General features: G+C 34.8%; 3 protein-coding genes across 10 annotated transcripts in view; 2 read left to right on the top strand and 1 right to left on the bottom strand.

The window, feature by feature from the left end:
• The first annotated feature begins 1849 nt into the window (after positions 1-1849).
• On the top strand, positions 1850-10195 carry LOC112048893 (la protein homolog). The gene is made up of 6 exons (XM_024086595.2): positions 1850-2218; positions 3384-3550; positions 4308-4568; positions 5158-5307; positions 6620-6731; positions 7720-10195. The coding sequence occupies exons 1-6, from the start codon at positions 2095-2097 to the stop codon at positions 8049-8051; spliced, it is 1146 nt and encodes a 381-aa protein (XP_023942363.2). The 5' UTR covers positions 1850-2094; the 3' UTR covers positions 8052-10195.
• A 1712-nt stretch (positions 10196-11907) lies between these two features.
• LOC112048894 (uncharacterized) lies at positions 11908-13762 on the top strand. Its single transcript, XM_024086596.2, has one exon. It carries the CDS (start codon positions 12034-12036, stop codon positions 13306-13308), a length of 1275 nt encoding a protein of 424 aa, XP_023942364.2. The 5' UTR covers positions 11908-12033; the 3' UTR covers positions 13309-13762.
• A 272-nt stretch (positions 13763-14034) lies between these two features.
• Positions 14035-26081, bottom strand: part of LOC112048889 (GTPase-activating protein skywalker) — a 113074-nt gene continuing 101027 nt past the window's right edge. For 7 of the 8 annotated variants that reach the window (XM_052891370.1, XM_024086588.2, XM_052891369.1 and 4 more), the window contains 4 exons: positions 24289-24447; positions 23750-23853; positions 20535-20669; positions 14035-19917 (listed from right to left, as the gene is read on the bottom strand). In XM_052891370.1, coding sequence (XP_052747330.1) covers positions 19776-19917; positions 20535-20669; positions 23750-23853; positions 24289-24447 — 540 coding nt within the window. In that variant the 3' untranslated portion in view covers positions 14035-19775. Of the gene's footprint in view, positions 19918-20369; positions 20499-20534; positions 20670-23749; positions 23854-24288; positions 24448-26081 lie in introns of all 8 variants that reach the window. The other variant, XM_052891372.1, reaches the window with a different exon arrangement.

Below are 26081 nucleotides of genomic sequence, written 5' to 3' on the forward strand. Positions count from 1 at the left end.
TCTATTTAGGCGGCCCTCGACTTACGTCTCAAGCCCTAAAAATACCTCGTATATAATGGGTCTTTTTAGCCCCTTGTATAACAATCTACTATTTTGTATAAATGGTATTGTTATGTTACTGACTACTGAGTGCAAAGAAAAACATTTATTTAATATTTTTATTTGCACAATTCATATGCATTAACTGTTTTAACAAATATTAATATTAACTCAATTATGTAGATTTTTATGTTGTAAGTCCCAATGTTCCCATTTGGGAACAAATATAAAACAAGTTAATTGCAGTTTTATTTGGTTAATATATATATATTTTTTTTGATTATTAGTTTGGTTTAATAATTATATTTTATTTTTCATGTGCTCCCTATTGTCTATATTCTGTAAAAAATATATCGAACAATACAGAAAAAAGTTGGTACCTAGTGGGTTAATACATCCGTTTCGTCCTAGTTTTTGGCTGAAACGTTTTCGCTTTACTAGTTCAATTTTATACCTATTATGATTTTGATATATTAAAAATTCTAGACATGTTTCTGACTAACCTAGTCAACATTATATTATTCATTACGAGTAACAGTAGCCTTTTACTTTTGGTATATAATCAAAACATATTAGTTAAGTAAATATTTTTTTTGCCAGGTGTTGATAATTGCCGATTGGGTAAACGTCAAAATAATTGGGTAAACATCGATACTTGACACTAATGGTAGTACAGTTTTGCTTGATTTTTTATAATGAACTTTGTACTTACCAGTAGTAGCTTATCTCTATTTATTGTTTGCAAAGTTCTATTTATTGGTTGATCCACCGGAATTACCGGACACATTTTACACCGGAATAATAATTTTTCATGGTCATGAGTTTCTTCAGTTTTTTATAAGATCCACACGATAAGCTAAAACTGTTAGGACCGTTTCCCTATTTCGTAAGTATAGTTTTCCTATCTTATTTGTAAATTAACACAAGTGTTACTAATAATCGTCCAAACTTAACGATATTAACAAAAACTCAACAAAAATCCAAAAATGCATAACATTTAAAACGTAACAAAGATCACAAAAATTCAATAAAAGTTCAAAAAGAATAACAAATAACAACTAGAGTTTAGCTAATGAATTTTTGAATTTCCCAGTCGATTTCAGTCCCTACTTTCATTAGCCAAACACTAAAGAATAAATTATTGCGAAACGGCAACAAAAAGATACGTTACGGCAACGGTAACTGTAACGCTCTATGGCTTGAGGCTTCTTCGCGCCTACGTATGGGGAAGTGGGAGGAGGGCTAGTTACAAGCCAGGTGCCAATTTCATTCGCACGAGTTATAATTGTAGTCTATGAACTTAAAGGGGAATTTAAAGTTATAGACCACATTTAATGAATGTATCACTACGGTATCTCACCAATTACAAAGGGTCCAAAATAGGCCTTTATTATTTATAATTTATAAGTAGATCAATAGTATTTTTTGCGGATAGAAGATACAAATTGCTGTTGGGCTAAATAATTTTCAGAATTTTTGGAACCCGTATTAATTAGATAAAAAAAAAAATTCGTTCCCTCCGCTCCTTTGTCTACAAATTAAACATAGACAACACAGAAAAAGTGTACAAAAAAAAACATACATACAGCCGAACGTAGAACCTCCTCCTTTTTGGAAGTCGGTTAAAAAAGGCCATTAAAAACACCTAGAATTCAAGTCATATCCGCGTAAAGAACACCTTTATTTTCGTGCGGCCCATAGTTACAAAATGCTTTCGCGAAACCAATTTTAAGGCCACTACTATCATTTATTTTCTCTAATTTTTATAGTCTATGTTAAAAAAAAACAAAAATCAAGTGTCAAAGTCAAATTCAAATAACCAAAAACAAAATGCCGGCACTGCTTTCAAGTTCATGTGGTTTTTAAAAACACGTGTTTAGAAGTTATTACAAATTAATTTACCATTATTATAAATTACTTAAATATAGTAGTATCGTGTTTTATGTTAGCTTTCAGAATTGTAATACGTATTACGTATTGTATTATAATACAATAAATAAATTGCGCATAATTTGTACCAGCATTCAGCACGCGTGTAATTTAAATAATTCAATAATGACTGAAGAAAAGGAAGTGCTTACTGAAAGTAAAGAACAAGAAAACAATGAGAAAGAAAACGATACCGAGGAACTGACTGACGTAGAAAGTGGAATTATACGCCAAGTGGAGTATTATTTTGGTTTGTATTGTAAACATGTACGTATTAGTGGTGATAGAGCGTGTCGAGAGAAATTGTACCATTTCTATTTTTGTCGCTCAGTGTGGTTGTGGATGAAATTAAGGCACATAAGGATTAACAATTAGCCTCAGGATGGTAGTTGCAAAGCTGTGCATAATAATATCACGTGTTTCTGGCAAGAGCGTAACGCAGGGCGCATCTTTACAAGTACTAATTTTTCATAGGGTTTCCTCTTGAAGAAACCGTCTTCTTGCCTAAGTGATAAATAATAATTTAAGTATATGGAATCAATAGACCTATCATTTTTATTAACATTATCAACAACCCATAATCGGCTCACTGATGAGCACGAGTCTCCTCTCAGAATGCATATTGGCAATGTCCTATGCATATTGGCAGATTTCACACTCTTAAAGAATTAAGACAATTCTCTGGTATGCAGGTTTCCTCACTATGTTTTTCACAGTTTGAACCACTACCCCTCGGTAATGAGTCTAAACAAGTAAGCCCACTTCCGTCTTAGATTGCATCATCACTTACCAGCAGGTGACGTCTGGTCTCTTAAACTTGGTACTGTGTATAAGTAAACCAACATAGCTGATTTCTTATCTTCAAACTGCTGAGATAAATATCTCAGCATACTTAGTGAGTATCTCGTCCAAGATCCAGGAAATTGTGATAGGTGTGTAGATCTAAGGGGCCCTAATGAGTTGTGTTATTATCACTTTGAAGCATTGATCATCACATCCTTCACTGCTTATGTTACACCTGCCCATTCGAGTCCTACTATAGTTCAGGTCATAGTCTTGCAAGTAGTTTTGAGAAAGATGTTGCTGGCATGCCTTTGGCAATAAATAACTTGCATTTATAGTGTTTTTCAAATAGCATGGGTACGGTGACAGTTTGTTTCACTCTTGAAAGTTTTCCATAATTCACGATAATAGTATGTATTTTTAACGTCATAAGGCAACTGTCACAGTACTCATGCTATCTGAAAAACACTTTAAAAGTTTTATTTCATACAATTGTAACTATAAACAATTGATTTATTGTTCATGCATGTTTGAAAAGTGTACCTTCTTCAGTTTAATACGATTCTGAAGTTGTAAAATACATTGTCATTTGATATTAGGTCATGATGTCATCACAGATTATTAAATTGCAGGTGACCTCAACTTGCCAAGGGACAAATTCCTGCGCGAACAGGTGAAGTTAGACGATGGATGGATCCCCCTGGATATACTCATCAAGTTCAACCGCCTTGCCAAACTGTCCACTGATATAGAAGTTATTGCCAATGCAATTAATAAATCTACGACTGGGCTGCTTGAGGTTTGTATTTAAAGTATTTGATAATCTGATTACTCTCTGCATATTGTCTTCAAAGAGTAAAACAATCTTTCATAGGGTTGAGTGTACTCTTCTATAACAAGATCCCAAGACTGTTAAGGACCTGCCAATGTATGGTTTAAGTAATGTGTTAAAATAAATATTTGGTTGGTTGAGCTTACTACACAGTGGATGAGTTCCTTAATGATAAGATGCTTGGAGGCCATTGGATCAGCTTCTACCTTCATACAGGAATTAAAACTGAAAGAAATTTTATTGATATAAATTATTATAATATTATATGATTTTTTTGAAAGAGCAACTGTTGAGTTTCTTGCCAGTTTGTCTCAGCAGAACCTTACTTTCGAATCGTTGATAATCTTTACAAATAGTCTTGATGTTTCAAAAGTGCATGTAAAACTTAAAATAAATGTTTTTTTTTTTATTTATTATTTGTGAAAGTCTCGATGTTTGTTACTCACATACCAAGTAAAATTGTAGAATGTTAACAATATAAAATATAAAATAAAGTAATGTGTTTGGAGTTCCCTACATGGATATTTATTTAATGTGATGACTATCTTTTTAGAATATAACTATCAAGAGTTTTATTTATATTAATTTGTTATTAAACACAACTAAAACTCAGAGTGGAGGGGAGTGAAGGTTCTGTACACTTTGACAGTTTCTGAATGTCATCTCGATGGGACCAACTCTGAACTTGTATGTCATATATGATAAATTAATATCTTGTTAATAGATCTCAGATGACAACAAGAAAGTGAGAAGAAACCCTGAAATGGCGATACCAGAAATGAACGAGGAAAGACGCAAAGAACTCACATCTCGTACCATATATGCCAAAGGTTTCCCTAAACACCATAGCCTTGATGAAATACTGAAGTTCTTCAAACAATTTGAGGAAGTGGAGAATATTATCATGAGGAGATACCTAGACAGACAAACCAAGAAGAAACTCTTTAAGGGCTCAGTTTTTGCCACTTTTAAGACAAAAGAACAGGTATGTTGTATAACTTTAATGTATAGTCCTTCCAACAATGGCCAATATAATGGCCAAGTGCAGGTTTAATATACTTGGGTCATATTAAAGAAGGCTGATAATTTCATTGTGCCTCTGAATATATTATTTAAGAAACCTACTATAACAGGATAAGTGACAGATTGCATACACATGGAATTCAGGTTTTCATAAATCCTACACTAACCATGGATTTTTCTGGGATAAAATGTAGCTTATATGTTGTTAAATCTCCTATATCTTATATTGAATGTCCCATTAAAATCGATTCAGACAAACAGACAGACGAAAATTAAAGAAAAGTTAGTCTTTTAATATTTTGTGTAAATAAATACAGTTAGTGTAATTTTTTTTTAAGAGATTATTTAATTATTTATTCAGCCAACAACAAATACATATTAATAATAAAATTAAACTACGAATTACCAAATAAAATGTAAAGAATTATTTTAAAATCACAATTTTATTTAAATATATGTTTAACTGATTTTAATTGACACAATTTCCCTACATTTTGAATAATGCATATTATTTTGATTGTTTTTGATAACCAAAAAATTCATTGTCACAGGCAGAAAAGTTTTTGAACACAAAAGATTTGAAATATGAGGAACAGGATCTACTGGTGCTGTGGCAAGATGCATATGTGGTGCAAAAGCAAGAGGAATATGCCGCTAGGAAAGACAACAAGGATAAGAAAAAAAAAAACCAGGACAAAGAGGTAACCTGCCCTTCTACTTTTAACCTTACAGCCATGCCACTGGCATATATTTTTCAACCGACGAAAGACAGACAGTTTAACAATTTGATGTTTTTTTTTATGTATACTTACTTTTTTATCTATACTTACTTACACATAACTTTTTATTGAGTAGTCTGATTTCGATATTTTTTTTTTAATTACAAAGAGGTATATTTCGGATTAAGTACCAAATACATTTTTTAATTGACCATAACAGGTTGGATGATATGGAATCATGTCATGTACCACCAGTACAACGTCGGCCCTGGAACCCCAGTTATACACCTCACTATCAACCCATATTCGGCTCACTGCTGAGCTCGAGTCTCCTCAGAATGCGGATTGGCAGACTTCACGCAGAGAAATAAAAAAATTATCTGATGTGCAGGTTTCCTCACAATGTTTTCCTTCACCGTTTGAGACACGTGATATTTAATTTCTTAAAATGCACACAACTTAAAAGTTGGAGGTGCATGCCCCGGACCGGATGCAAACCTACGCCCTCCAGAATCGGAGGCAGAGGTCATATCCACTGGGCTATCACGTCTCACCTACATAACAATAATTTACTTAAAACTAATTTCAACATAATAAAGAAGGGTGAAGAGCTCCATATTCGCACAAGATTAATGTGGCTACTCGGCAGTCACTCTAGACTATCGCTTAATAACAAAGTACTAGTGTACAAGAGCGTTCTAAAACCACAGTTGTGGATCACAGCCAGTCATTCCAATATAGAAATACTCCAGAGATACCAGAACCTAGTATACTGCAGAATAAACTCTCTGGTTCACTAAAACACTGAACACTCCCTGGTTCACTGAAACACCAGACATTAATATCTTGAAATGCATACAGTCAAGGAAGAAATAACAAAAAACGCAATAAAACACAAGCAGACGCTAGAGCACACAGTCTTGTCAAATTGCTAATAACACCTGGTACGTCTTACCAAGGCTAAAGCGATCCACCATGAAAGAGTTGTGTGGTGGACCAAGTAATGTACATAACAAGAAGAGGAGATTAATGTAGCGACCTCCAACCTAAAAAAAATCCTCTTCTATCAAAAAATCAGTTTATAGTCTATGACTATCAAACACCCGCTTTGTTTGCTTGAAATTCTGTTTTTCATAAATCCTGTGGGAAGATTGGCTTTGTGTGAAACAATTGGTGTATGTTCTGCCCCAGGGTCCAATTTATTTATGTCTTTGGAATGGTTTAGCTGTGAAAAGATAAGGGACGGATATTTATAATGTTAGTATGGATTTGAATTTTTATTTATGACTTTCAGCAAACTGAAAAGAAGGAGGAGTTCAAGTTGCCGAAGGGGACGGTGATGCACTTCAGTCAGGGCCACGACAAGATGACGCGGGAAGATATTAAGGAAGCCCTCAAACCTTTTGGTAAAGAGATACATTATTGAGCCTTGTTTTCAGTCCTTAAGGTTAAAGCTCAGACCAATTTAATTAGGTCCGGCATCGCTAGACATTACTTTTATGTCAAAGTATATGTATATGATCAACGATCTAATGCGATTATAAAAACTGTCTCTATATTATATATATTTTTAATGTTTGTCCGTTAAAGAGCTCCATATAAATACCTTTTTATGTAGTTCAATGGTAAAAAATAATTGGGTTTAGTATAAGATAATCTAAGTTTGTTCATTTGTTAATAAGATAATTTTATTTGTGAATTTGGGTGCAATATGTAATTAGTCTGAGGGTTAAAGTTATTACTTGTAAGAGTCAACTGCATATTTTTATTATTACTAATAAATTGTTTCTTTGTTTTAAATGAAAACTTCTTTACCGCATTGGGCACATTTTGGCAGGGGGTAATCTTTAGGTTACGTTGTAGGTTTTTGACACTATTTGTATGGGTTAAATTGTAAGCAGTATGTTGCGGTTCAAAATCTATCTACAGTTCACAATCTCGCAAATTAATCTATAAACTATCAGTATTTACAATTTTATGGTGGCTTAGACAATGACTTTTTCTCTTCTATTGTCAGACTATAACTGCCTAAATTGTCAGACTATAACTGCAGCCTATTCTAAATATAAAGAATATTTAGAATAGGCTGCAACTAGGTAGGTACTTCAACTTCAGTAGGTGAGGATTGAACCACAACCTGTCAGTAATGAGTCCAGCCCTTTTTTCATTTTATTCTTTTTAAGTCAGCTCTTGACTGCAATCTCACCTGATGGTAATTGATGACGCTATCTAAAATGGAAGCGAGCTGATTTGTTAGACGTGTGATTAAAATCCACACCCAATTCGGGTTCTACACGACATCGTACCGGAACGCTAAATCGCTTGACAGTACGTCGAATTGTTAAATCTCAAAGTGAAGTACTTAAAAACACACATTTGTTTTTATTATTCCAGAAGGCACAGTCGCATACGTCGATTTCAAAGTCGGCGATTCGGAAGGCTGGGTGCGCATGGCACAGGAAAACTTTGCTAAGGAGATAATGGAAAAAATTCCAGATGGAAAAATCAAAATTGGGGAGTCAGAAGTAGTTTTCCGACTCCTGGAAGGCGAAGAGGAAACTGCATACCTAGATAAGTCTATCGAGGAAATGTCGAAAAGGCGCAAAAATACTAAACAGTTTAAGCACAATAATAAGGGTAAGAACTTCAAAGGAAAACAGAATAGGAAGCGGAAGCAAGATCAGTCTGATGATGCGCCGCCAGCCAAAGTGAAGGCTGACAGTTAGTGACGGTGTAGTTTTCAAAAGGTTATTGACTCCTGACACAAGTAAAATAATATTACACAGGTAATAAAAAAATATACAATAGACAAAGATAGCTTGGCTTCTTAAATAAACTGTAACGTTAAATGGATGCCACTTTATGTTTATGTGAGCGAAAAAATAGCTCACAACGCGTTGGGGTCACAGTAAAACATCCACATGGCGAAATTCATGTTTTGGCTCTAATGGAAACGCGCACGAAATGTTGTGGCAATGAAGAAAAGCCATGACGCGTATGGAATATTATATGATTACTACGCACACTACTTTGGCGACTAACGGCTTTAATAAATACGCCACTGGCTTGGCACCGCCTTCAATGTGATCAGAAGTTAATTTTCACTATTTGATCAGCCACAACATGAATTTCGCTACTTGGTCTTTTTGTGATTGCCACAACACGTGCGCGTTTTCATTAGAGCCATAACACGAATTTCGCCATGTGGATGTTTTACTGTGATCACAACGCGTTGTGAGCTATTTTTCCGCTTACTGAGCGTAACATATATATGTATAGTGTGACTTATATGAGTAGAAAATAAATGAGAGTGCTGTAGTCAAATTATTACTGTCATTCATATGGTAACCCTGTGTTCTGTCATGCACTTGAGATTGCAACTTACTTGATAATAGTTCATATTTCACTTGAATTGATTGTTCTATACATGTGTACTTATTTTAAAGAGGATGATATTTTAATTTTTTTATTTAAATTATTTGCTTGTGTCTAACATAAATAAATTATTTTTTATTAAATAATAAAAATGAATATTTATATTATTTAATAAAAATACTTACTATCTAGCTTTGAAGTAAGCATCACTTGTTGTGGGTATTAAGATTTTAAGATTTACATATTTTATTAAATTGAAAAAAATTCAAGTCAATGTCATCATCTAATAAATGATGTTTATTGTAATTTGTCTGATAATTATCCAAATTTCCACTATGATTTTAAATTCAAAATTCAATTTCAAGTAGGCTCAGTTTACAAGCACTTTTGACACGTCAGTTGACTATTTGTAAAGATTCTACCACCTTTAATAATCTCTGACTAACTAAGTTATCCTAATAACTATACAAATCATGCCCACATGGAATGGTGTTAATTAATAATCTGAATAAAATCCGAAGAAACTCAATAATTATTGGTTGCTCTATAATTATGAGATCTTTGTGATAATGACAATAACTGTGGTGTTGCCATACAGTGAGTTTGTTAGTTCCATTTTTATGAACTTCTATTCTTTTATGTCGCATTAAATATGTGTGTATTTAAATGATCCCTGAAAACAATTTTTCGTTGCTGTATGTTTATAATGAAAGGAAAAATTATCTTGACATTTTTGTTACAAGAAACATGTTGTTACGTCAAGCCTATAGATACCATGGATAAAAGGTCAAGAATACCCGCTATAATGAATGAGGCAGAAAGCTAGAGGTTTTATGACAGACTCTACCTCATTTTAAATAGTACCTATTTATTAGAATTATAGATATAAGAACATACAATTCTAGATGGAAAATGTGTCAGGGGCCTTAAATATCTTATGTATTCTGTACTGTATAATTAGTGTTCAAAACTAATTTGGACTTAGTCCTAAAACAAGTTATAATAATATAAGCCAACTTCTAATTTTTATCAAAATTAATACATTTTTTGTATTGTAGAAGTTTGAACTATTTTGTATGAAAACTGGCATAATCGGCCCACCGCCATTTTGTTCGGTCTTTTAATTTTAAGGGAAAATGGTAGGAAACGATTCCCTCACGGACGAAGTCGCGTGCGTCAGCTAGTATTATATGTCATTAGATATCTCGGGAAGGTGACATTTTGGAGTACCATTTACCTTGCAATTTTTATTTCATCTATGTGTCCTCTACCTACACACACACACACATACGACTTTGATTGTGCACAGCGATTTGGAAAAAAAATCAAAATGGCGGCGGGTCGTTTATGCCAAAAAGGTTAAATGTCATATAATAATATGTTAAATAATAACTTAATAAAACTTGGTAGAAATTGTATGCTTGTTAAATCCGCTAGAGACATTGTTGTTTCAGGTATAATCTTAAGATACAGAATTAAAGGTTTTATTTTACAACACAGTTCTATTATTTAAACCCAATACTATCATATTATGTTAAAAAATGTTTTTTTTTTCGTGTTGAGTAAGTGCCGATGGCTCCATGTGGGACCACTACGGCGTCACCGGGGGGTTTGGGCGAGCGCAAAAGCATCGCCTGATGAGACCCGAAGGTTGATATATAGATAGAGGACGGAACGGCTCTCTAAGGGCGTCTCCTATGAGACTCTGACCTCGGCTTAGAGGGCCATTCGGGAAGGTGTAACCGTGACCTGAGTGAATCAGACCGGACGCCCCCGAGATCGTTAGTTAGTAAACCCACGTCCGGGTGACGTTAGATATCGGGGACCTCGTCTTCGCCGGCGAAGACGCTGTGTTGCTTGTGATTGTGTTGCCCGGGAAGCATTGTCGGTCGTCATGTCATCGTCTGGATCGTAAAGGACGTTTTTAGGACGCCTCTGCTTGAAGTTAGCGTTCAGGTTGGGAGTGTAGTTGCAGGCCTCAACCACTAGTTGGTTGGGATGGATGGCAGCTCTGTCGAAATAGTTTTGAGAGAGCTGTTTCATGTAACTAGCTATTGAAGGTAAATCTAAGTCTCTATGGAGGTTGTTATTGCGTACAAACCACGGTGCGCCCGTGATTTGTCGCAGAAACCGGTTTTGCAATGTTTGGAGCGGCTTTAGGGTCGTTTTGGGTAAAAAATGAATGTACGGAGAGACTGGTCTGACATTCCTCATTTTAGGAAGGTTGAAAATTCGTCAGCCCGTGCTTCTACCATAGAACTTTACCATAAAGGTAGTGTTTGCTTTGGGAGTTTGGAAGATTGTAGGTTTCAAGGGTACAGGCCCTTGTGGACTATAGAGCGTTTTTTTAAATATTTTCGATTTGTTAGAGAATATAGAGAATCTGTCATCAGTCACCAATTCGCGGCTTTAGTAGAACTTTTAAGTCGTTATTACCACGATGTTGAAGAAAAATGGTATGATGACTGGAGACATGATTCCGCATGATAGCTTGTAGTAAATTTATAAAAAAATTAGGTATGTCTGGTTGTCGCAGACTCAGACAGACAGTTGTCTATTTGACATAGTCTAGGTTTAGCTGTCAATTTATAAGCAGAGCAGACAACAAAGAGTAACCAGAGTGAGTCTTTACAAGTAACGTGTGAAGCCGGTGCAACCCATAAAAAAAACAAACGTCACGTCTCCTTGACAACCGCTTAAACAAACTTTTTTCATAATTTGTATTTCAAAATTGAACACTAACGACAAATAAGTAAATTAATATAATCGTTTGTACCGAATCATAAATCTATGAATATAATAATGAATAAAAAATACTCCATCTAATTTCTTTTTAAAAATATTTAAAAACATATGACGCCATTTTTCTTGAACAGTATTGAACATTACTGATGCGACGGTTCGTGCAATCATACAATAACACACAGTAATCTTAGGGTTCGTGTCGTACTGACTCGAGAATGTATTACTTATTGAATTTTGTATTTGGAGCGACTACGACACCGTCGTGTTCCGTACGCTCCATCTATATATTAATTATTATTGATTAATCTGTGGCAGACAATAAAAAATACTATTTGTTGATTTTTGAAATGTTGAGAGCCAAAATATTTGCTTGTGGCCAAAAGAAAAAGGATGGCAACCCTGAATGTGGTTGTGTGTTGTTATTGTCAATCTGCCAATTGTCAGTCAGTGTCACTGTCATAAATAAGTCATTTGGATTTTGAAATTGCACGATGGTTATCGAGTGTTGTGTTTATTAATTTTATTTTATCGATAATATTTTTAATATTTGCCAAACAGAGCCATTTACTCATTTTCTATACCTACAAAATGAAACCGGATTTTGAGAGTAGTGAAAACAAAGAAGATACAGTAACTGGTGATGTTATCGGAGATACGGCGTACAGCGAAAGATTTGTTCTAAAGTTGTTACTAAAATTCGCTAACTTGGACACGTTAAAGGATGAAATGAAAGAAAAAAGCTTCGAGGAAGACCTTTGCACGCTGTGGGACATGACAGCCGAACGAGATGTTGTGTTATTTTTACAAAAGCACGACGTTCTAAACTTGTTCTGTTTCGCTTGGCCTATCATTGATTCTCCTCGAATCGTTGAAGTTCTAATAGGAATAATTGGTAATATGTGTTGTCAGAAAGAAGCAGCGGAAGCCCTTTTAAAACTGAACAATTTCCTACCTATGTTGCTAGAGTATGCAAAATCTGAAGACAGTTTGACGATAATACAGTTGCTACGTCTTATAAACTCTGGCTTTTTCCTAGCGGAGGAAAACATAACAATTTGGATCGATATGTTTATTAAAGTCGGATATTCCAATGCTCTATACTTTATATTAAAGAACTCTTCAAACAAAGAGTTGTTAGTAACAGCACTTGAAAACTTTAACACAATATGTTCCTACTGTAACACAGGTATAAACAGGACAAAATTTTTCGGCCATTTCGTCTGTTCCGAGGCAATCACATCCCTGGCGGCAGCATTCACAGAGATTGCAGTTAAACAGAAAAATTGTTGCGACAGAGATGAATTAGAAAGGGTGTTAATAATAAGTTTACAAATCACACTAAATTTAGTTGGATTTGATAAATCGTATGAAGTACTCAGTGATAATAAATCAGATGTTGTCAATATCATATCTATAGTTTTCTCATATTATGAAAACAAGTTTGTCAATCAGAAAGAAATTGATATGGATTTAGTTGATATTATAGATTCTGCGAGCACAATAGTAAGAGTTTTACAAATTGGAGAACTGTGTGATTATGAGCAGTATTGCCTACAGAGCTATAGTATGTGGAAGACTTTAAGTTCTATAGCTAGGTTTGACCAAAACGGAGGCTCGAGCTTTGAAAATGATGACAAAGAGGAGCTACAGGCCTTCTCAAAGAAAATGAAGACTTCATTGAGTGTACTCATATTTAATTATCTGGACAATTGTTCTGACGAGAACTTACTCAAGGCACTGGATTTGATAAACTCAAACTATGAAGACATATTGGATTTAGTAAATGACAAATCTTTGGTGAATGCAGTATCCAATAGGGCTGCTAATTATAGGACTAGATTGAAGGAGACTGTGAACTGTTGAAATAAGTTTTTTTGCATTGTTATTTGTACACTTAACTAAAACAAAATATTTTGTATATAATTATTGTATTTGTGAGATATAGCCTTGTAGACCGATAGTATAGACAGCCCCCAACTAGCTCAACAAGGACTAGAGGAAAAGAGATTAAGAAAGAAATTTATACATAAGACAAGATTGTGTCTTAATTTATAAGAATGATCCTTGAGTGTTGAGTTGCTTGGTCAGTGTATATGTCACCATAAAATTGTAAATACTGTTAGATTATAATCTATCTTACGATTGTAAACTGCAACCTGCTTACAATTTAACATGTTATTATTCAGTAGATTTTAAGGAAGTATGTACAAAAAAAAACTGTTTTTTTTAGTATTAACAATTTTACGGCATGTGAATATGAACACCACAACTTGTAATTGTAAGGCAGAGTAAATGAAAATGTTTTCATAATAAGAAACACTTTGTTCATCATTCTTGTTCAGGTTTCAAATAAATAAGCAATGTATACCTAGTACTTCAGAATGACTAATTGCCCACAATGGCCCAAACAAATTCAACCTTGTTAATATATGAGTATAGTATGGCCTATGCACCTAACTTCTGAAGCTGCAGGTATAATAGCCATGCTGCAATATGTTTTGTACACTGCACCAGCTGTATGCCTCGCAAGTTTAGTGCATACTATACTTTTGATTACATGTAAGGATTGAAGTAAATAAAATCACAATATGTATATGGGATTATATATTTTTTGTAGACATAATAAAGCAACATTTACATTACATTATTTAAACGAGTTTTACACCGTCGCCCGGGCGGCGGACGAAAACTATTCGAATGTAACAGTACATTAACAAAACAAGCATCCCGCATGCACTCAAGCGCGCATATGCTGCATATGCACCACACAACCCACGCACGCGTCGCATATAATCCTCACATAAAAAAAAAACTTACACCACAAATACTGAAAGGGAGAACAGAGAAGGTGCTGCGCATTGGAGGTCATAGACAAATCACTTCTTGTCTTTACCTTTGTCTATGGGGAGACTCGCCCAATGTTTCAATATTGAGTTTCTTGCTTGTGCAGTCTTGAGCACTTGCTTGGTACCTTTATGTCCAAATTTACAGTTCCTACTTTTGTTTTCTTTATTCTAGGAAAAGGCAAAGGTATTACTAACAGCTCCTATTGTTAACAGTTTGCTTAAGATACAGGCGACGAGTGAACTCAAGAAGACAAAAAAAATACTGCAGACCAATAGCAGTGTATCAAAAATATTGCTTTCTATTTCCTCCCATCAAAATGAAAGAGATAGCGACATATTTAATTGGGGTGTCTACTGGTGAACAATGTATTTTTCTCTTCAGCCCCTGTAGCCATCTGGCACATCGTTTTTCTGTCTACGATCGCAAAAGCTTCTAGAGAGAGAATCGACGTGCCACTTGGGTACAGGGACTGATGTCGTTGATGCATCTTAGACCTGGAGAGGTATCTTAAGATTTGAATGTCAAGAGTATTTTGTGTGAGATTACAACACCAAGGAACATGCTCAAGACACACATTTGTAGGCCTAAAAATGTCACATATTGTGCGATAGACATATTCCTAGACTCTGTTGGGAACACCAAAATGTATTTTTTTTAACATTTTCAACATTTCTAGTCGACGAACGATTTTGTAATATATAGTGTCCTGCGCAACACCTTACTACATATACATATATATATTTTTACATTAAATGTACTTAAACACTATCTAACCACGAGCGCGGAGGCTCCGAGGCGGAGCGAAAGTCGCACATTTAAATATCAATTCGTAAATATTTAGATATTATATTATATCCGATAAAGAATAAAAAACAGAATAAAGACTAGACTTTACACTGATCAACGATTAAACTGCTAACAGCTTTCCGATTCTCTCTGACATTCAAGTTTATAACTGACTTCCACATGCTCTATATGTCTATGATCTGGCATCAGAAATATATAGGTACCCTCATCTGTTATTTAATTTATTAGTGCTATGAAATAAAAGATAGATAATGTACACATTGGCACATTGCACATAAGTTGCCTAGTTAAATTGCAGGCAAACGCATTTTTCATACAAAATCTAGGAAACCATGAACTAGATCTAATACAATACAGTTAAATTAAGCCTAAAATAAGCTTTCATTTGGCATATTATACGATTAAATAACAGATGAGGGTATTTATATAACATTGATTGTTTATATCTGGCAACCCCAATTAACCAATTAAAAGAAATTAAAAAAAATCAAGCATTTAATACTATTCGGCCGCAATTTAACTGGACAACCTATGTGCAATGTGTCAATGTGAATATTTTCCATCATTTATTTCTTGGTGAGGGTATATATTTCTCATGCCGGATCTCGTACTATATGACAGTTTTGAGACAGACGTATGTCACAAATTGCAGTGATGATTTGAATATCACAGAGAATGCGGTCACAGCAACAACGCTAGCGCTCCCTTCGGTCTACACGCAAGCTGTGGCTGGCAACACAGGCACCTTTTACGTACAAATATTGCTAATATGTTGACGATATTATGGCAGTACTCGATATACAAGAAAAATAAAAAAAAATTCCGAATTTAAATTTAAAAAAAATATGATTCGGAAACTGTTTAGTAATCGCAAATTTTTTCACTACTCGCAAATCGTCTATCGCGCTATCTTATATTTTTTTGTATGTTTGAGTGAGTACATTCTAACTAATATATCAAAATTAATTAATTTGCCAAAAAGATCCGTGTGTTGGCAGCGCTACTCAAATAAATGAGCGAACAAATAATATTATAGTTTACCTAAAACATAACATGTGACCAATTTGGAACACTGTCCCACAGGCAAATCAATAATATACATCATAATTATTTTAGACGGAGATTACGCATTCAGGAATTTTTACTTGCAACATCTTATCGATAGATACAAAGAGTGCTAATAGCCATAAGATTATAATTATTTAGCTTTCTCTCCTCGTTTTAGATCCTTTTGTCTTATAACTCAAGTAAGCATAACAAGAATACAATGTAAATCAATGATACAGAATGTACGACTTTAAAACGAAGTATATTAGGCTCATTTCACAATGTCTATGATCTCAATCTACCTATGACGTCACATATCATCTTGACAGATGAAAATGTATGGACTTTACATCAGTTCTTGAAAGCGTAACCCCCGTCTAAAGCATAGTATACCTACTTAATAAATTATATAAATAATCTGAATTTAAAAACAAGTCTTAGGTCTTCATAACATAATTATATGTCGCATGTAGTACCGTGTCGAATACTTATACATCTGATTAACTTTGATTTCAGTGATCTGATTGTCTGTGTATTTCAATGGCAATATAAAATTTTGTTGGTTTGTTCTCTATGCCTACAACTCAATTTTCTGTCAAAATCAGGTACTTTGAAAAACAAAGTTAAACTGATATACTGTTTGTTTTCAGCTACCAATGGCCTCTACACATAAACAATAATAATAAATCTATCATAAATTATAATACACATAAAGTAGACGAAAATAAACATCTTATTTTAAGATTTTAACGCTCCTTACGTAAGTCTCAATAAAAAAAAAAACAATCAGAATGTGTAGAGACCTTTAAAAATAAATATTTACAAGATGTAGCTAAAACAAAATCTTACATGAACCGAACGTAAGTGACAATAATTGTAATGACTACTTGCAAAATAAAGAGAATTTTAGTTTCAAAACAGAGGGTGACTTTTTGACAAGGGTATGTATTCCAGTTACCTTTACTACAACGCTAAAAATATATACTCTTATGCTTCATAAAACCGTTAGTATCACATAACATACACAAATTTAGGGTAGGATAGCTGCAATATATAGCCGTGCTCAGAATCTCATTGTATACATCTCTGTCGCATGCTTACAAATGTATCGCTCTCTAGAAAGATCAATTTCATTGGTTTCTGTAAACCAATCCTTATTATGCAATATAATTTTTGTTTTATTTTGTACCGAAGATTATATCTATAGATATGCCATGAATTAAATTTTTTTACATAAAATCTAGTCAGAGGCGGGTCAAATGTGGCCATGATTAACCTCGAAATAACAGTCGCTATGAGAAAACTATTTGTTTTTCAAACTGAAAACCCCCCGCCTCAAAGCTCACCGCTAATGTTTTATTTTGTCTTGTTGTAACACTACAGTTAATTTAACTGGTACACAGTAATATGTAGGTATGCATTGTTGTGTTATTGACTAATAAGTAATGAGTGCTTTTGAACTATCGACTTTGGCGGTGAGACCTAATGATATAAATATGTCACCGTTAATTTGTAAATACCGTTGGTTTATAATCTATCTAACGAGATTGTAGACTGTCAATAGATTGTGAACTCCATATACTACTCCTAGGAACCGGAACCTGAGTGGCTCAGAAGGTTAATCTATTTTATTATTTGAACGTACAAACAAAAAAAATCCTTACATTCTACCGAAAAATAACTTAATAACACGTTAAATTGTAAGCAGTATGTTACGGTTCACAATCTATCGACAGTTTACAATCTCGCGAGATAGATTAGGTATAAAATAACGGTATTTACAATTTTACGGTGACATACATATAGCAAACATCTATAGACAGTGCCAGCCATTGAATTGGTTTCAAATGGTCTATTTTTGGCACACAAGCACGTCAGGTTTACTCTATTCAATTGCCCTCGAACAATGATTAATAATTTGTAAGGTAATACTATACGACAAATGTGCTGGCAGTGTCTGCTTTGATGGGGTCACTAGTGGCGTGGGTGATGGTGACTTTCGTTTAATGAAACCTCATTATTACAGCAAATTTGAAATTATTGCACAATGTCAAATTTGACAACTGCCAAATTGGGACACGTCCTCAAATCAATAAAGCGACCGACCAGGACTATCTTAAACTCATTTAAATTATTTATTGAGTAGGCAGTGACAATTCCTCTATAAAGACACGTCACTGGATATTATCCCACTGGGTTTTTATATCATAATAATTTCAAATCTACACAGTTAAATATTGATTTCTTTTATATTTATATTTTATTATTATTAAGAGTTGTAACGAATTGATATTTTTTGTGAATATAAAATTTCATAATATATTTTTTACTCTATAACTTCCTTTAGAACCTGCAGGCAAATGTTTGGTAGACTCTACTTTGATTGTAGAACAAATCAGTTAATTTGCTCGCAGTTATGGATTTATTGAGACGTATCATCTGAACTATTTAATACGATATGTGGAGATATGCTTTTGACCGATCCAAAAATTACCAAATCTGCTCAAAAATTAACGCAAAGCTTTCACAGGCCGTTAAATACACATACAGTTTTGCCACCCGACGGAGTTGGTTCCAAAAGCGGCACAAATTATTATAAATAGTTGCACAGACAATTCCATCCGGCAGCCAAAGTGAATGTAGACTCGAGTGTCACCGAACATTCGCCCACAGATAGACTACAATAAACATCTTTGGTACATTTTGTGAGCAATAGACAAGTGACGACTGTTTGAGTAACATTTAAATATAAGCCTAAAGCGATACAGTCCACTATACGATACGGAATACTGTCGTTGCCATTAATTTTGAACCTTGCGTCCACTACCCCTCACCCCCTCAACGTAGCCGAGCTTTTGACCCTTCACTGGAATGTTCTCGACACGAGCAAGCTGCACTGTCCCAGCCCCGCAAATATTGCTTTACATAATTCATCCGAGAGTAGATACTATACGACACATCCATTTGTACTTAACACACAGACAACTATAATATAGATTAAATATTAATAGAAACAACCTAATTTCCCCGGTTCGTTGTCTTGAACGGACAGGCGTGTTAACTGTTAACGTTTAACTACGGGGGTCACACGTAGAATAAATATAGGAATACAATCTACACAGTCTGTTGAGACGGCAAGTAACGACAATCGCACGTCCTCTCGCGATATTTATAACACCGAAATACTATTAAAATCCACGCACATATATCTAGGAGATATAAATTTTATAAACGCTTTGTAATAAACTACAAAGATGCTTTTGATTTCTGCGGATGTAATCGCAGTCGCACAACGTATGGCCAACACTCGTACAGCAGCAACACTTTGTGTCGAAACCGTGCACGCTGGTGCGGCTCACGACTCGACGTCGCGCGGTCGAATGTAGCGTGCACTGTTCCAAAAGCTAACTGAAGTTTTGCTGAGCGTATCGTGGTCAGTGAATCCGCCCAATCGCACGTATAATTATATAATACTTTTTTTTATATTAGAATCGTTGCACTAGATAAGGACTAATTTGTTCGATGTGCGAATATTCGAGCGAATTCACTGGCGGAAGGCGAACTATCGACCCGTAGAGATTTCACTCCGTAGAGTCCGAGGCCGCGTATCGAGTATCGATATCGATAGACTAGGCGCCGGAGAAGCCGTAAACCTCGAGCACGCGTATTTCGAAGTCGCCACTGGGACAGAGGGGAGGGTTGTTGAAAGTGGAGCACCGGTCCGTCTTGCCGAACCGAATATTCTCGTCCATCCATATCGCCTGTCCGTCGCTGCAAAATTAAATAATAAAACAATTCAATATTTTTAAGGTAGCTAGTGTGAAGGCATGCAAGATGAAGATATTTTTGTAGGCGTAGTGCTATGAATTATCGGTGACGGTTTTTTAGGTGGATACTACCAAAAAACAATTGATTGAAGTTTGATTTGTATGCATATTATGTCTTTTTACATCAACAGTCTAAAATGTTCCGTAAAATATTCTAACAAGCTGGAAAATGGCATTTTAGGAATATTCTATTATCTCATATGTAGCATGTCTAGAGGAGAATGAGTGGGGCAAGAGTTAGGGGCAATATTAACACAAAATTATGGCCTACACTAAAGAGAGTTATTGATGTGCAGGGTTTCACCATCCTTACGCTTCTCAGTCTGTTAATGAATGAAAACTGCAAGTTGGCAATCGTAGATGGTAATTCTCCTAATCACCCGCTACAGTACTAACCCGCCACCGATGGTGATCATGGTGTTATCGGCTGCCATAAAAAGGGAGTTCCCGTGCGCGGTCTTGACTTCCTCCTCGTCGTCTTTCGTGCATCCCACCCAGGGATACTTGGCACGAGCGGGGTGCAGGCTGAAAGGTGCAATTCAGAGGATTAAGGATACCAACCCTCCTCCGATAGTGATCATCTTGGAGTCGGCGGCCATGAAGAGTTCGGAGCCATGCGAGACCCTCTCCTCGCCCTTGCCCTCCGCCGCCAGAGAGCAGCCCACCCACGGGTACTTGGCGCGCTCCGGGTAAAGGCTGCAAGCGAATACACGCTAACCATTTCGTTTTCGTGCCAGTTGCGTATGTCTGTCTTATTGTATTAAAATGTCGAATTGTGTTAATGTAATGCTCTTCATTTAAGTTACAATTACAAGTAGATCGTTCTAGTATAGTTATTATATTTCAGAAAGAAGGTTTAGCTTTAGGCACATGTAATGTAACAGTACAAACGTTTTTCTGTGTGTAAGCTAAAGGAACGTCAGCACAGTGACGCTACAAGGAATGTAACGCATCCATATAACATTTATAGTGATACAGGATACAGAGGCCAGCGAAGTGAATAAACACTAAGTTAGCAACGATTCACAAACAATATGGTGAGAATTAAAACGCGAAGGAAACCGTCTGTCTCTTTCCTCTTCCTGAAATCTTCTATCTACCTATCTCCCTCTGTCTCACGTCGAACTTTAGAGACCGCTGTCCACACTTCCAAGAATCGCAACCGCACGCACCGCTAGCATGTTTGCTATTAAGAAACCCGCCAAAAAAAAAACAATGTTATTTGAAGTAATTTTATAGTAATTGATCACTTTCTAGAGCCGTGATAGCCGAGGAGATAGTGCGTTCGATTTTAGGAAATTAAACATCACGTGTCATACGGTGAAGGAAAACATCGTGAGGAAACCGGCATACCAGAATTTTTTTTAATTATCTGCGTGTTTTGAAGTCTGACTCTAACCCCTCTCATTCTGAGAGGAGACTAGAGCTCAGCAGTGAGCCGATTATGAGTTGATAATATTCGACCACTTTCTACCCCCCCGCCACTCGAAGTGTATGGTACACGCGAATTTGTATATGATACTTTTTTTTTTTAAACCCATACTGAGAGCTGTTTCAACGCCAAAGTGAGTTTTTCCTGTCTATTACTTTGTGTCCTAGAATAATCCAGTTAGACCTCATTACAATCCTAATTGAAGGTTTTCCGTTTAAATAAGCACCAGAATATGATAATTTATTAAAGTTAAGCTGACGCTCCTTCTTTTTCACACTCAAACGCGTCTGCCTTTACACACAGTAGCGTGCACTTCATAGAAGCGTAAATTCAATGCATACACTAAGGACTCATTTGCATTGGAGGAGTAATTTTCCATTTTAAACGTATATAGCCTGCCCTAGTTAAAACCTTTGTGCACGCCACTGATTATATCCAAAATGAAACCCTCGCGAAAATATAATTTTTATATCAAATATTTGAAGACTTGGACATTTACACAATGACAATGTTTACTGAGAAATTATTATTGCAACGGGATACTCATATATCCATATTTTATTAACATTAAATGTAACGTTTTTCTGTCATTGACATTAGATCATTACATCCTGTTCATCTTTCAAAGAAAAAAAAAACTAAAACATGATATACCTACGTATAATTCTTCCATGTATTGTCAAATTGCGAGTATAGTCAAAATGGATGCAAAATAAATAAATAAAACAACAATTACAATGAAAAAGAGATCTAATGAATAATGCAAGCGATATCATAAGTGCAAGAAACTATATATTTAGCAGCACTATAGAAAATATATAGATAATTCATAAATAATATATATTGTTACCCAAGTGAGTTGTGTATATCATATAACCTCATGTAAACATTATCCCATAGACGAAAAAGCAAAAATTTCACATCAAAGAGTTATGGTTTTCTTGATTCAATATTAATGAACTGCATAGAAAATATGATATTTAAAAATCAACTAAAAACTCATTTACTAATTTATTGAGTCATGAATTTATGAATAATTTTAAATTTATTCATTGTACTATTTTTTTTCATACACTCAATTTGCCATTGTAACTAAATTATAGTGATTAGATAGCATGTGTGTAGTAAATTAATTATTTACTGTCTTTCAAACTGACGTTGGTACTGTACAGGGTGTCCCGTAATTATTGAATAAAACGCAAATGGTAGATACACTATCCAAATATCTAAAACTAATTTGATAAAATTAATTTTAGATAATCAGCTGGTGTATCTATGATTTCTGCTTTATCCATTAATTACGGCACAGCCTGTATAATGTTGGTATATATCTTAAAGTAACACAAACATTTTTAGCAATTAATAAATTATTGTTATTTTTAATCATTACAAAAAAATATTGTTTAGTTTATGTTTATTGTGCAAAGTTTCCATAACCATAGATAATAAATAAGTAGTAGTTATAGTTAGTGTGGTAAATGTGGTTTGTTCATGTGCGAAAGCGAAAAGATAGCGTGTCAAAAGCAACCGAAAAAAGCCTTTACCCGAAGAACCCAAGAAAATACAACTAAATGCTTACCAATTGTTATAAATATGATGAAAAAATACACATTTATAATTCAGAACAAAGCAATTCAGTAAAACAATCCTTACCAATTGGTAAAAGCAGAAAGTTGTAGCCGTGAATATAAATAAACAATAATATAAAATAAAAATAAAATGTCCCACAAAGTACAGCATAAACAAGCATAAAATAAAAATAAATCATATTTATTTTAGAAAATATACTTAAACTTACATACTTAACAGAATAAAACACATGATAAAAATAATAAAAATAAATCAAAAATACAAGTACGTAAAAAATTAAGTCTAAATAAACTTAATAAAGTATTACTATAAAAATAAATAAATTAGAAATGAAGCACAGGAATGATAAAATAGCATCAAAAATATGATCAAAACTGAAAATAACGGTGCTCGAGTACAAAGTCAAGAAATTACAGTAGATATAGATATATCCTAAAATTCTAAAACATTTTAACTAAAATATTTCCTAGCAAGTGCAAGTCACAAAATTTATTTTGTGTCATAAAAAGCACTAAAAATGACTGCTATAATGAATCATAAAAACATTAAAATAGCTAACAATTACGCTATAAGAAAGAAACATATAAAAATTAAAAAAAAGAAGCATTTCAAAATCAAAATATTATGTTGTTAAAGGAAAAAATAAGGAAGGAATAGTGCCAAGCCGTGTAATCTCCAAGTGGAGTGTGACTTGAACCACCACCTCTCGGTGACCAACCCTTTTACCGTCGAACTGTTGATGCTACAATGTTACCTGAAGAGGAATGTCTCCCCGGTGCCGAAGTAGGCCTGCCGGTTGCCGCGCTCGTCCTTCTGGTTGCGCTCGAACCACCGCGTCGAACAGTATGCGCCGAACACCTGCAATGTGGCAACCCATTCCACGTTATATACACAGCTTTTATTTTGTCTAATTTTTTTTTTAAATTTTTAACAATGTTACAAATACAAAATATAACACAAAACACTATTAAAAATTTATAAAAAGAAATGCGGGACATTTGAGTGCCCAAGCAACCGGTCAGGGCTTCAGAGTGAGGAACCTCCACACAGCCTTCTGCATCCGACTCTTGATCCAACAGTTAAGCGAAAGCTTAAGAAGCTTTGTTGTTGGTCGAAGCTTTTCGCTATTACACCGTTGACTGAAACAACTATCGGAACAAAAACAGTTGACTCAACATTCCACCTGGCAATAATCTCGTAAGCAAAGTCTAAGTAATTTGATTTTTTTTTATTAAGGCAATGACAGATGGTCTATCAAATCACCTAGATACCGAAAATGTAAAGAAAGCTCACCTCGTTATTGCAAGTCTTGATCATAAGCAGCGTGGGCTCATGATGCTCCACCCTCACGTAGAAGGTGGTGAGGGAGCAGCCGTGCTCCTCCGTGGTGTACAGCAGCACCGGCTGGTACATGGTGATGCGCACCGGGAGCCACGACCATAGCGTGAACAGCTGGAACGCGCAGTCAATACAGAAACACGAGCCAAAACAATTGGAACGAGAGCCAGTGACAGACAAACATGCCTCATCAAGTCTGAAAGTGTGTCAGTTGACGTTCCCACTATAAATAAGTACAGTAGCCAATTATAGAGTTTACAGCCGTGGTGGATTTGGAAGATAGGCGCTTCAAAGGATCAGATCCCAATTGTCCAAGTATAAGACGCAATTTATTGATATTTACAAGATAATATAATGAGGAATCATGTCTCCAGTCGCCAACGCTTAGCTTCATGACATCCTTTCGCAAGAAACACTTAAAGATTGATCTTCATTTGTGTTTTTCGAAGGGTTGCCGCAAAGCTAAGTGACTGACGCCTTGGAGATGATTTCTCAAATTTTGCAGAGGAAAATATAAAACAATACGTTTATACTTGAACGTTTGATTGTTTGGACTCTTAAAACCTACTATTTTCAAAGCCTCAGTCTTAACTCCATGATTGCCTACTGTATCTGCGGTTGGTACTGCCAAACTTCTAGACTTCATAAAATGAGGATCTGTCTATCAAAGGCTCTAAGTCCAAATGTTTGTAATGAAGGTAACTATTGACAATGGACATACTATGAAGTTAACTATTGTAGAACTATCGATAGTGGACATACTATGAAGTTACGAATAACTAACACACGCGATTATGATTGCTGACACTACCGCTTTAGCACAACAAAGAGTTTTTCATTCAACTGACTTAAAGATGTGTCCTGTAGACAATATTACCTTAAACCTTATAGTCAGTGTCTAGGCAAGCCACCCGTCCTACCCCAGATCTCATTATTGCTTTCCATCAGACATTATTGTAGCCAAGTTCAAGTCTATTGACCGTAAAAAAAATACTAACTGCTGGAAAGTAAACAGACTTCCTTATTTGTATATATATGAAAGACCACCGCTACTGACTGATCTAAAAATACAGCTTAAGTCACGGATTGCGCTGAAGTATGACATCGCCGATTGTTAAGCATCCGTTAAGAAAATATATTTCGAAATTCATTCCCTGCATTTATGCGGATAGTGTAAATCCCACATTCACGCGGACGACGCAAGCGGACATAAATTATTTCATAGTAGGGCAAGTAATTTAAAAATATCTACAGAAGACAATCTAAAAATCACATTTAATTGATAGCTCTTGTGTTGTGCTTGTGCGATGATCTAAAGCGGCATTTAGCCAGTAGTTCAGATGTAAATATCTAACTGTACATTGGACATTGTAAGTAGTAATTTCTAACAAATAGAATAATCTTGATGAAGTTAAATTGAATAATGTATCTTAGAATGAGCAATTTATATGCAAGAAGCTAATTTACCATTGGATTCTGACAAGTTAAAGGAATTCCAGTAAACTACTTTTTATTAAATTTTAATAAACTAAGAATATTCACGTATTAATAAAGAATTTTAAAGCGATATACAAAAGGTCAACCGTTAAAAATATTAAACTGTTACGGAGGAAAACACCATCAAAATTGTATGATTTCTATCATTGTAAATAAAAAGATCCACAGTCACAGATTTGGATTTGGAAATAGTTAATGTAAAAATAACTATTAATCTACAAACACGTAAAAATAAAGCTTTCAGTTTATTT

This window comes from Bicyclus anynana, chromosome 3 (assembly GCF_947172395.1).
Source record: "Bicyclus anynana chromosome 3, ilBicAnyn1.1, whole genome shotgun sequence".
NCBI classification, from domain to species: domain Eukaryota; kingdom Metazoa; phylum Arthropoda; class Insecta; order Lepidoptera; family Nymphalidae; genus Bicyclus; species Bicyclus anynana.

Excerpts from the sequence above, each read along its gene's own strand:
- LOC112048893 (XM_024086595.2), top strand. The coding sequence starts at position 2,095 with ATGACTGAAGAAAAGGAAGTGCTTACTGAAAGTAAAGAACAAGAAAAC. Across the intron at positions 3,551-4,307 it reads CTACGACTGGGCTGCTTGAG|ATCTCAGATGACAACAAGAA; the intron begins GTTTGTATTTAA and ends TCTTGTTAATAG. Across the intron at positions 6,732-7,719 it reads GGAAGCCCTCAAACCTTTTG|AAGGCACAGTCGCATACGTC; the intron begins GTAAAGAGATAC and ends TTATTATTCCAG.
- LOC112048894 (XM_024086596.2), top strand. The coding sequence starts at position 12,034 with ATGAAACCGGATTTTGAGAGTAGTGAAAACAAAGAAGATACAGTAACT.